The following is a 12,558-nucleotide window of genomic DNA, read 5'->3' on the forward strand; positions in this document are numbered from 1 at the left end:
TATATTTTAAGCTGTAATTTATTTCTATGATATCAAAGCTGAATTTTCAGCATCATTACTTCAGTCTTCAGTGAGACATGATCGTTCAGAAATCATTTTAATGTGCTGATTCGGTGCTCAAGAAATATTTCATATTATTATCAATGTCTTTCTTAATGTTTTTGTGGAAACCATGCTTAAAAATTAGAACTTTTTCTTAACATTATGAATGTCTGACACTGTCACTGTTGATCAAATCAATGCATCCTTGATGAATAAAAGTATTAATTTCTTTAAAAAAAAAAGAATTCTAACCTCAAACTTTTAAACAGTAATGTACGCCTCCTCCCATGAGCACTCTCTCTCCTTTCACAAGACAGTGTCACCACATTTCTTTCTTCCTGGCCTCTCCCACTTATTCTTAGTCTGTTTTTCTTCTGCTCTCTCTGTGCATTCATGTATGAATGTCTGCGTGTCTGAAGAACATTTCAATAATGCAGGAGATTCTGGAAGGGAGGGAACGAGAGAGAGAGAGAGAAACTGAAATGTGCTCATTCTGCTAGAGGATAAAGGAGAGCAGATTTCTGTGTATTACTGTCACACCAAGGTGCAAAATGACTAAACGGAGAGACCTCGAGATTGAAGCGAGAAGGATGTGGAAAATGGGCAGAGCTCATGATTGTGTTTTCTTCATTCACTCATTCATTTTCTCGTTCGTTGCAGGTGGATCGGCTCAAGAGAAGAAATACACTAGAGAAAGAAAGATAAAAGGAGAAGACTGTGACGAAGGTCCACTGCAAAATGTGTTTCTTTACCTCATCCTGCACTGCTGCACACAACTGAATAATTCACTGTAATGAGTGTAACGATGAATTATTGAGCTTGTGCGGTGCTGGTCCAGTCTGGCCTCTAAACACACAAACTCACATAGATGGCTGGTCTCAGCACCAGCACTGATGCCTTTTAAAATATCCAGGCAAATGTAAAAATATAATCCGAATTTCAGATCAAAGAATTACAAATGGTTTCGTTTTTAATAATAGGTAATGTACCTTTATAATTGTTTTATAAGGCAATATAATAATATATAATTGCCTTTGTAACAACCTAGTGTAATTAGATAATAGGAGATAACGGCAAAGTTGTCTGATGATAATGTGCTCTGAATGTAACAACAAATGCTTCAAAGGAGCCATTCAAATGATTCAAAACTCACAGAAAATGATTCCAATGAAGATGACTCCAATGACACCCATAATAATCATCATCTGAGGGAGGACAAAAAAATAGTTAAAATCACAATTTATCACTCAATCTACAATACAAGAAGGAAGTCAGCAAGCAAAACATAAAATTATCCAGCATCCTGAGTATCAGGAATCATCATATTATTCAAGAATATGCAAACAAATACTTAAAAATCCTCAATATTGAAGCAAAGAAAAATAACAAAACATACTGAATATATAACTCTATGGGATTATGGAATTTGCTCATTTTATCAGATGCCTGGCTAAAATGAGAAGTCTGATTGTTTATAAATGTAATCATAAAAAATCAAGTGGGAGTATGAGCAAAAAATAATGGTAATATTGGACACTTTTTGCATTTCAATTGGCTTATTCTTACTGTTGCCATTGAAAATGATGCATGCGTTTTTTCAAGGGTATGGGTATCGGTACATTTTTTGCCATTTTGACAGTCTGCCTGCATATTTTAGTCATATTTGGTCATTCTCTTTAATGTATTTGCCCTGCTTTTATCCATTTTCCTGGGAAACTGATCTATTTTTATATGATTTTTTCATCATTAAATGCACTTCACAAAAGACTTCCTCCAGTTCTGTCTGAAGTTAAAGTGCGACATGAAGGTATGCGCATTATTGTTGTTGTTGTACGGATTATCGTACAGTATGTATGAATGAATGACACAGTTTTGACTGTCATGGTGTGTGAAAATACCTGCAAATTATGTTGTTTATTCCGATCACTTATATTGGGCACTTTTTGCATTATTCTGGCTTATTATTGCATAATTTGGCTTATTCTGACTGTGGACATTTAAAATGATGCATGCATTTCTTCAAGGGTATCGTTTAATTTCTTGATTGCCATTTTGACAGAGTCTGCCTGCATATTTTAGTCATATTTGGTTATTCTATTTAATATATTTGACCTGATTTTATCCATTTTCCTGGGAAACTGATCTATTTTTATATTATTTTTTCATCATTATTTTGTTTTAAGGAGTTAAAAATGGTTCTTATCAACCTTGATTGACATGGCACTAATATTCTATCACATAATTTTGACAGTTAAAGTTTTGGGCTTTTTTGTTGGAGTGGGTGGTTTTTGGTGAGCTTTTGGGCTAGTAATTGTCCACCCAATCTGGCAACACTGTATGCACTGTTGGGGCTTCTCCAGCACCAGGATTGGAAACCACTGACTTAAACAACCTACTTTTTTCATCTCATAGCACATTTTAAAAGAAATCCTTAAACATGAATCTTAAAAACATCCTTAACAAGGCAGCTCACTTTACAGATCACTAGTGCCATAATAACGAAATTCATACTGGGATTTTTTATCCTGCACACAGTACACAAAAAGCTTTACTGATATGTCCCATGTTTCTCTGCAACTAGGTGATTATCAAAACCCAGAGGCTCCAGTTTACACTAATTAACACTTGCAGCTGTACAGAACAAAATCACTGAGCATAGCATGAGCAATAAGCACTGACCTATTTACTCCTGCATGTTAGTTCATTCACACTATATGGAGCTCTGAGTATAAGTGTTATTTTAGTATTACTTATATACTTTTATAGCATTTATTAATGTTTTGAATTTGTTTTTATTTTCAGTTATGTGCTGTCATTCTATGTGCTTTATTTTTCTTTAAACATGTCGTGACATGTGGCCAAGTATGGTGACCCATACTCGGAATTAGTGCTCTGCATTGACCCCATCCAAAGTGCACACACACAGCAGTGAACACACACACACCGTGAACACACACCCAGAGCAGTGGGCAGCCATTTTTGCTGCGGCGCCCGGGGAGCAGTTGGGGGTTCGGTGCCTTGCTCAAGGGCACCTCAGTCGTGGTATTGAAGGTGGGAGAGAGCGCTGTACATTCACTCCCCCCACCTACAATCCCTACCGGTACGAGACTCGAACCCGCAACCTTTGGGTTACGAGTCCGACTCTCTAACCATTAGGCCACGACTTCCCCCTTAATCAGATGCAGATGCAATTAAATATTTATATCAACTTAAGCTTAATTATTACAGATAGTTTTTAAGTGCAAGTTTGTCATCTAATATTTATATTTACATTTCATTTTGTTTTAGCACAATTTTTTAGTGAAAAACACTGGAGTGCATCATATAATTTCCTGTTAAATTTGGTGTTCTATCTAATCCCCTCGCTTAATTATTAATTAAAATGATGAAGTCATACGTAATATCCTGTATGAGCGCTGAGCTGATTTCATGCAGTCACAATGACTCACCTTGCAATTCTTCCACCAGTATTTGTTCTTCAGTTTGGCAGCACAGCTTTCGAACTGTGACGCCCCGGCCTGTAGAGCATCTGCCCTGTCGTCCAGCTCAGAGAGCTTCTGGTCTCTCTCCAGAACCTTATCCACATTCACACGCATGATATCCACCACCTGCAGACCACAACCACAGAAAGACATGAGACAAGAAAGAACGACACTGAATACTTGTGTTGCAATAGCACTGATTTGTATTTTGGTTATTTGAAATGCTGTATGAGTAAAACTGCACAACGTATCCATACATGCTGTCCTGTGCATATATAATGCTTTCATTTTTGGTCCATAAACTCTTTACACACAAACACATACTCACCTCCTCCACTTGTGCTTGTGTCTGCTGCAGTCGGCGGTTGCTGGTGGTGTTTGGAGGCGGAGCAGGAGGACCGGCTCCTCCAGGAGCACCTGCTGGGTTGGCATCATCTGCAGCAGACCTGAACATCCAAAGAGAACCATGACACTTTCAAAAAAGTTGCTGACTCGTGCACAAGTTATGGTTTGATGTTCCAGTAACAGTGTGTCAAACACAGAATATGGCTTCTGAAAAAAAAAAATGACACTGATTTTAACGGTAAAATACTGTAAAAATGCTACCGTAAAAACCTATTAATTGGTTAACAGTAAGTTCCTCTACTATATACGGTGAAAAAACAGAGAAATTAAGATTGAATGTATAATTTACAGTGAAAACCCATAAATTCCCAGAATTCCCTGCGTTACATTTCACATTTGATGTTTTTTCGTTGAAACAACTATGCGTCGTCTTAGTTTTTTCTAATCAGTTTTGTACATTAGGGTTGTATGTTACACCTAATGTTGTTAAATTAATGTTTATTGCATTATTTCCGTTTCATGTGTTACCATGACGGTGTTTAGTGTTTGTGTGAATGACACAGTGCACTTTCTGTATGTCCTTCTCAGCTTGTGCTGTTTGTTGATGAATTTTTGGTTCATTGTATGACTTTCTCATCACCACTTGCTTTTGGTGGTTATCAGTGTATTACAAAGTTATTAAACAGATGTCAGTACTGAAATGGGTTGGTATAGCTATATCAGTTAATGAAATACGGTTTTAAAATGTAAAATAAAGTTAAATCTGTAAAACCTAAAATGTTGCCACTGTATTTTTAACAATAAGTTTAACTACTATATTCATTATTTTTTTGTTTTTGGGGGGGGAAGTCTAAATTAGTGGTCGACCGATATGAGTTTTTCACCGTCCCATACCAATCATGTAGCCTATATGATATGAGGTTCATAAAAAAACAATAATAATAAACATTTTATTTTATACATTTTTTATCCTTATTAGCCTCAATACCAAGGAGGTCTAGCTTATGTCTTGGTCTATCAAAAATGTAAAATTATATAAATTTAATCATGACCGTCGTTGATGCTAAGAGACACCTCTCTGTAGCCTATAATCATAATCTTGTACACCTGCATGACAACAAATCCCCAACACATCAAAACAAATTTAAGATAGCCTGAATTCTTGGGAAATTAAGATTGAAAACTGTTTACAAAGTTACTGTATGTAAGGATAAAAAAGCGCAAGTTAATTTATATTTCATAGGCCTATAATTGTAACAAAAACAGCATAATATAAAGTCTGCGCAAATATACTTACATTCTCGAGCAGCTGTTTCAGAGTGCCTCACTGAAGGGAGAAAAATCTAAAGGTTATACAATTAAAATCAAAATAGCGAAGAAGAGGTAGAGACGTTCACATTAGTATGAAGAGACTGAGATTGCTGCTGGTGCGCGTCATCAGTGAGAGTGGCGCATTATCGCAGCACGCGCTGGACAGTGAGAGCGCTCGCGTGCTCGGACGCACGAGCGCATGTGTAAATGTTCAATTTCGCCTTGAGGGAACTCCAGTAACGGATTTATGATGACCGGTTTGCTCACTGAAACGTAAAAAATGTAGACATTAATCAGAGAAACTTTACATATAGAATGCAGCGCGGGTTAATTGTGTGTGTTGTCGCCGGATTCTTCAGTCTTGTAGCGTGGGTTAGTAGGTTAGTGCGGTGGATGTGCGCGCGCTGCGCTCCTGCACTGCGTCGCTGCTGTAGCTGAACTCATGTGGATGAGGAGGAGGAGGATGATGCGCAGCATGTTTCCACAGCCCCATCCTCTCTCTCTCTCTCTGTACTGCGGCACATCAGTGAGTTCAGAGTGCTGAGTCGGCTTGTTCTCTCTTAAGAGACTTTTCTTCTCTGTGAGAGCTAGGTTCTCCGCTCACACCGCATGCTGTTTTCCTCATGACCTGCAGAGGCAGGGATGGATCTCATCGTCCATCAAAACATCAGGACAGATTTCTGAAGCTGTTAAGTACTGTTTTAAAGAAAAATGCTGCATAATATTTATAACATAATAATGATCAGTTAGATAAAATGTAGCACCAAATCTGTTTATACAACAGTAATGTGACATGGGAGAACAAAATCACTGTCCATTTAAACATGCTTTAGTCCTAATATATATATATATATATATATATATAAATAAACAGATATTTAAAAATATGTTTTGGACCTGGGTATGTATAGAGTACCATTAGGCGTTAAAAAAAATATATTTTTGTTAAATTATCTAAGTTAAATAAAATAAAAATAAAAAAACACTTTTGTACAATATTTTATGTTGTTCTGATTAGAATTAAATATGTAGGTTTAAACAATTGGGACTGTTTTTGAGCAATTATGAGTTATAAATCCAAAGGAATTTCAATCAAAAAGGGGTAAATGCAGTAAAAAAAAAAAAAACATGTAATAACATGCTATACTTCAGATTCCCTTAACCATAACAAAGCCCTTTATTACAAAAGGAACTGAAAATAGTGATACAAAATCAACAGAGAAACCTTTACAAGAAGTTATCCAAAAACCACAAGGAAAATTATAGTTGGGTGGCATGAAATAACTAGCAAATAAACACTGAAGCAAGGACTACTATTTGAAGTAGCCTTGTCTGACTTTTTTTTTTTTTTTGCTTCACCAAATGTTACACATCAGATGTCACTTTTTCACAATTACATGTAAGAAGTATTTTTTGAGTTTTCTTTGTGGTTAGTCTGTTCTGTTGTTCCTCCCTCTAACATTTGTTAAAAAAAACTCATTAAATCATTAATTCTTGCTTGATTTTAATCATATATGAATTCTGTGTTCATCTCTATCCATCATCCAGGTTGGAAACCTTTCATCTGTTTTATTTGCCGTTGTCTTCCGTCCAGACGCTTCTTATCCCTCTATTTCTTCTCATCATCTTTCTTGCCCTCGGGTGGTTTTGTTCTGTTCTGGGATGCCAGAGAGCCCATGGCACTACGGATGGCTTCGTTGTTGGGGTCGACACCTGGAAGGTTCTCCAGCACACTCTGCAAAAACTCTGGATCCTGCATCACATCATAATCCTCCTCATCCTCCTACAAAACACACAAACAGAGTTTAAATTGGCACTGTTATGCCCTTGACCTGGACATAGTTGTATGTGATTATAAATGAACCACTTGACAAATTAAAGGCAGTACCTAATTATTATAGTATGGCAAGATCAGAGCGGACCTCATACAGCATTTCATTTAGACAGAAACAAAGACTAAAACATAACTTTCCTAAAACTGCCTTGCAACCACTGGTATTTCCTTCTGTACATGCAAATCTAATTACATGTAATGTTCCAGCGTTTCTGTTTTATGTGGTTTTGGCTGTTTCACAATAGCTTCTGAATAATGGGTATGAAGAATATGTAGCTGCTTTCGATTATTCCCACAACATGACTGTGTTCAGTCTTAAATTCTGATCTCCATTCTAAAAGTAGAGAGCTGGGAAACACACCTTAGGAGCTTCACTGTCTGCTGCTGCACCAGTGTCCACATCCATGGCCTCTGAACCACCAAACTCTGTGCACAAAGACATTTGTTTGTGTAAAAGAAATAAGTCAAAAGGGAAGAAAACTAATTAAGACGATGAAGAATAAGAATTTATGAAGAGTAGAGAGACAGACCTCCTCCTTGCATGGACATCTGTAGGGCGTACGCGATCTGTTCATCCTCCGTCATGCGGCTGAAATCAGGCAGAGCAGGAGCCGCCGATATCTTCAGCAGAGCATTTTCAGACTCTTAACAGAAGCACAGAAGACCTCAGGTCATATTAAACAGAATTCCCATGAAAAACTGATAATGATAAGAAGAAATGTTTCTTGAGCAAATCAGCATGTTAGAATGATTTCTGAGGAATCACGTGACACCGAAGACTGCAGTAATGATGCTGAAAATTCAGCTTTGCATCACAGGAATAAATGTGAAATTATTTGAAATAATTATTTGAAAGATTTTACTGTATTTCTGAACATAAGAGATTTCTTTCAATTCCAAAATTCTGAACTATAGTGTATATCACTCCACAAACTTCCAGCTGCTTTAAGGAACCCTTAGTCTAGGTGTCCAGAAAACCCATCTAGTCTTCAATAATCATCTAAACTCTCACCATCTGCAGTGGGTGATGAGACTCCAGCCTCTGCAGCTGAAGCCACTGTTGCCCGGCGAGCCTCCTCCTCCTGCCTCTGTCTCTGCTCCTCCATCGACACACGCAGAGCCTGGAACAAAGACACGTGGAAAAACAGACATTTATCATGTGGAAAATCTCTAGCCGAGAATTTTGTCCTATAAAACCTGTGTGCTACTCACCAGAGCGAGCTCAGGGTCTGCGCTGGGATCCACTCCAAACTCAAAGTCACTGGCACCCAGGCCCATAATGGTGCCACCCTCACCAGCCATGATAGGAGAGGACAGAAGAGCATCTGCCAGGCTCGGGCCAGGAGGCACCGTTACCAGGTGAGAGCCTACGCCCTCTTTTCCATTTAGGGTGTTCACAAACACGGTCAGCTTATCCGTGTTGACTTCCTGCAACGCAAAAGGGCAAAAACTGAATGGTGCGGAGAGCAAAATTACATGGAAAAGTACATTCTGGAGGACTGTGTGATAAATACCTCTTCTCCAAAGTTAATGATGTCAACGCTGACTTTTTCCTTCTTCAAACGTTTTGCCATCTTCACCAACTGAGTGAGACAGGTTGGAGGCACAAATGAGCAGGTGATAACATATTGTATTGGCCTTCTGTAAATATAGACTCAAGATACATTAAGACAAAAATAACTTGCATCTTTCTCCTGGTCCTCCACAGGGCTTCCCACAAAGGCAATGATCCTCATCTTATGGTTCTTTCCCTGTCTGTGTTTCAATGCCAGCTGTGAAACAGAAGGAGCAGAGCGAATGGGAAGCATAACTAAATATTACACAATAATATAAATTATATGACATTTTGAAAAAGAAAAAATAAATGGTGGTACACTACCATTAAAATGTTTGGGGTAAGTATGATTTAAAAAAAGAAAGAAATTTATACTTTAATTCAGCAAGGCCACATTAAATTATTCAAAAGCGACAGTGACAGATGGAATAAGTGGAATTAGAGAGAGAGAGTGTGTGTGTGCGTGTATATATATATATATATATATACACACACACACACACATACACTCTAATTCCAGTGTGTATATATACACACACACAGGCTCCTATGTTTATGTTCAGTTATTTCGCTTTAATAGCAGTGAAAAGAGCCTATTCATTGCCATTAATGTGAAATTACTGAACCTACACATAGGAGCATGATAAAAATGATCATTTTAGAAGAAGATTTCAGACGGCACTTAGAGGCTTTTGCACCTGAACTCTTCATATATATATATATAAAACAGCAAGCAAGACAATAAATTAAACATTAAATTTTAAATTACAAATACTGAAATATGCACCCTTCTCTAAAAACATTTCTAACACACACACACACATTTAAAATTTTACTATTTTCAATCTTTTGAAATAAAACAGTAAAATGTCATATGTAAAAATCCTGTAATACTTCACCTTAAAATTTCCAGTTCCTCACTAGTCCAAAAATGAAGTTGTCAAAATAACTCAAAATTTGCATAACCTTCCGAGGTTTAATTTAATACCATTTCACATTCAAATAGGTCATAGCAAAATATGTCCAGATGATATAAGGCTGAAAAGCTACAGTAGCAAAATTCAACACATAAGGCTCAGGCAGAGGGCAGAAAACTGGTCATGTAAATGATAAATTGTGGACTTTATGAACAAAAACTAAAATAAACATATGCATACAAAGCAAATATTAAGAAATAAACACATTCAAGATAATTAAATCAAATAAATAAGTACAAATTATGATCCAACGGACTCACATGTGCTACTCTGATGCCAGTACAGAAGCTGATGACTCCTCTGGGCTGAACAGCGTGAAGCTTTGACAGGATCCTGCCCGTGTCAGGGGTCAGCGTGGTCAGGACCTCACAGTTACTAAAACACACACACACACACACAGTGGATCTCCTGTATGTATCGTCTATAGATAGTGTTACATTTGTACCTGTTAATAAAACAAATAGGCTAAATAAAATCTCCATCCTACTTGGCCAGAGTGATGAGCCCCACGTTGTTTTCGGGGTTACTTCGAGTTTTTGAATGACAGATGATGTTGACAGCGTCTTGCTGGGCCTGAAGTCTGGTAGGTAAGAAGTCTCCATTGCGCATATACTCACTGTTGTCCACGCTAGAAATAATAAACTTACACTGTGATGTCCACTCAACAATCCTGGCCAAATATGAAACTGCAAATGATCGTACGAAGCCTAATTCTCCACGTAAGTGTTCTATTGAATATTTAAATATAAGATGTAACAAACAGTCAGTTAATAAAAGGTTGAGAACGCCATCACGAGTAAAGCGTTTCAGTACACAAACTGCAAGGATTTTAAATCCTGTCTTGAGTTTCTTATACAAAAACCTAGATTATCACAAAGGAATTGGACCAAACCCATTTATGATTTAAACAGAAACTGATTTCATAAAATGACAACTCAGACAACCTGACAATCGCAACTTTACGCTTTCTAACGTGTTCTCTCATAACATGTCAACACAAAGAAGCTGTTTTACAGGATCAATGTTCCATCATGACTAAGGAAAACTGCACAACTGTCCTTCTGCTCAACGCGACCTTTCTCTCACCCCCAATAAACATAATTTCCCACATAATTGAATCGTAATTCAAATAAATCACGTTTGTCAAACTATATCTGATGTTTGAAGAATATAAAGTACTTTTTCTTACCAAACCATGGTACTTTCAAGCACCATCTTGACAATTTTCTGTCGCTCTACGTGACGTAAGCACGTATGTGAACGATCATTGGTTAAAGTAGAACGGTAGGAATTATGGGAAACGTAGTTTATAATGTCTGGTTAAAAACGAATTTTCTATTTGATTCTCAACTACCTTTTGTAAAACCTGTATTCATTTCAGATAAAAGTTTTTATTTCACTTATATTTGCAGTGTATGTCTGGTGTAAGTTTATTTTAATTCTGAATGAGGAAGAAAAAAAAATCACAAATATAGGGGAAAACAATGGTTTGGAAAATATTTTATTCTTTTTAAATCAGAAAGACAATGTGAAAAAACAACATCACCACATCACTGAAAGATGGTTGGAGAAACAGGCTGCAAACACCGCACAAAAAAAAAAAAAAGGCATTTCCGTGACTTATATACATATTATATACAAGTTTTATACAGGCCCGGTAAAAATATAGACCTCAAAGCACTTACGGTTGTCAGTCATTGTTTCTGACACCGCCAGACATTCACATGTAGAAAAGCTGAGGAACAGCTTTCACAGATTTATAACGAATAGGAATATTTATCATGGACATACCCTAAACACATAAAATACAAAAATGGATTATATTGTCAACATCTTCCCTCTGACCTGAAATAAAATACATACTACTTAGATAACAGAAACGGCGTTCTGCCAGATTACATAATACACACAATCATCTACGGTACATAGAGAGAATTCAAAATCCATACAGGTCCACAAAGTAAAAAAGAAGAAGAGAGAAAGACATTTCTTAATAAATACAATAACTGAAATACATAGCAGAAACGTTCATATTGCAGTAGGTTGGTTGTCTGTTTAGTGTCTACTTTGCCAGCATTGAATCTGGTGTGCACGACTGATGTGTCAAATTTCTGTTTCTCTGTATTAATACAAACACTGGACAAAGCATATGAAAAAGCGGTCTCTATTTGACTGCTCACATTGCATTCACAATTTAACTTTCATATTCATTACATTTGTATTATTTCCAAACCAAAAGATTCCCTTTTGGGATGTTAAAGTCAAGATGTTAAGATGTTTTAGTGTGGTTTAGAGGAGCGGAACATCATTCTTATCCATAATAATAGAAAAAAATAATCAGTACTGAGTGTTGGTCAGAGAAAAGCAGTGATTGTTGTTGTCTTGAGTCCATAAACACAAATTAATAAATAATAAAAACCCCCACACAGAAGCAGAAATGAGAGTGAGGCCTAAATTGTGAAGAGTAAATAAAAAAAAACTATATAAACTTTATACCGTGTGCTTAGAGACTCCTGAGCTTCCAGAAAACTACCCCACAAGCCAACTGTGAAACGAAGCCACTGAGAGCTGATCAAAGATCAGTTTTTGAGTTATACGTTTTAGAACCTCCAATCTAAAAGGTCCATTAAAAAGAGGCTTTACACAGAGCAGATAAAAGCACCACATTGGAAAGTGAAAGGAATACGAACACTGTGTGCGAGGTTTTATAGACATTATAGACCCAATAACTTTGAACAGAGAGGGGATAGAAATTGACTATAAAAGGTAAAAATGTTAATCAGGGCATTGTTAATCATACTGTACTGTAGCTCTCTGGAGTTAAATGTTCATATAGGTATTTTCCGACATTCACAAATGATCACAAATGATTAAAGTTTAGAAAGTGTCAAAAACCTACAGTGTGACCCAAAAAAAGAAAACATGCTAGGAAAATATAAAATTGCACATATTTGATTTTAAAATCAGTGCCAAAACCGACGTTGATACAAATCCTTAAACCTCGATCTACTT

General features: G+C 36.8%; 2 protein-coding genes across 3 annotated transcripts; both read right to left on the bottom strand.

The window, feature by feature from the left end:
- Positions 1–298: 298 nt before the first annotated feature.
- On the bottom strand, positions 299–5,861 carry LOC107749184 (vesicle-associated membrane protein 2-like). Of its 2 annotated transcripts, XR_001641001.1 has the most exons (6): positions 5,167–5,861; positions 3,853–3,970; positions 3,492–3,650; positions 1,196–1,247; positions 612–729; positions 299–485 (listed from the first exon to the last, which is right to left on the bottom strand). XR_001641001.1 is itself a non-coding variant. In XM_016564288.1 (5 exons), coding segments are annotated over exons 1-5 (348 nt in total). In that variant the 5' UTR covers positions 5,169–5,861; the 3' UTR covers positions 299–712. The 2 variants fall into 2 exon arrangements, 1 of the variants encoding a protein (XP_016419774.1); XM_016564288.1 differs by having other exon boundaries at positions 299–729.
- Positions 5,862–6,340: 479 nt separating this feature from the next.
- Positions 6,341–10,810, bottom strand: LOC107748687 (26S proteasome non-ATPase regulatory subunit 4-like). Its single transcript, XM_016563620.1, has 10 exons — positions 10,736–10,810; positions 10,034–10,174; positions 9,807–9,921; positions 8,700–8,786; positions 8,529–8,597; positions 8,227–8,442; positions 8,027–8,135; positions 7,545–7,658; positions 7,376–7,440; positions 6,341–6,963 (listed from the first exon to the last, which is right to left on the bottom strand). Exons 1-10 carry the CDS (start codon positions 10,759–10,761, stop codon positions 6,790–6,792), a joined length of 1,116 nt encoding a protein of 371 aa, XP_016419106.1. The 5' UTR covers positions 10,762–10,810; the 3' UTR covers positions 6,341–6,789.
- Between the last annotated feature and the right edge of the window lie 1,748 nt (positions 10,811–12,558).

This window comes from Sinocyclocheilus rhinocerous, unplaced genomic scaffold, assembly GCF_001515625.1.
Source record: "Sinocyclocheilus rhinocerous isolate Xijiao unplaced genomic scaffold, SAMN03320098_v1.1 scaffold491, whole genome shotgun sequence".
Lineage (NCBI taxonomy): Eukaryota > Metazoa > Chordata > Actinopteri > Cypriniformes > Cyprinidae > Sinocyclocheilus > Sinocyclocheilus rhinocerous.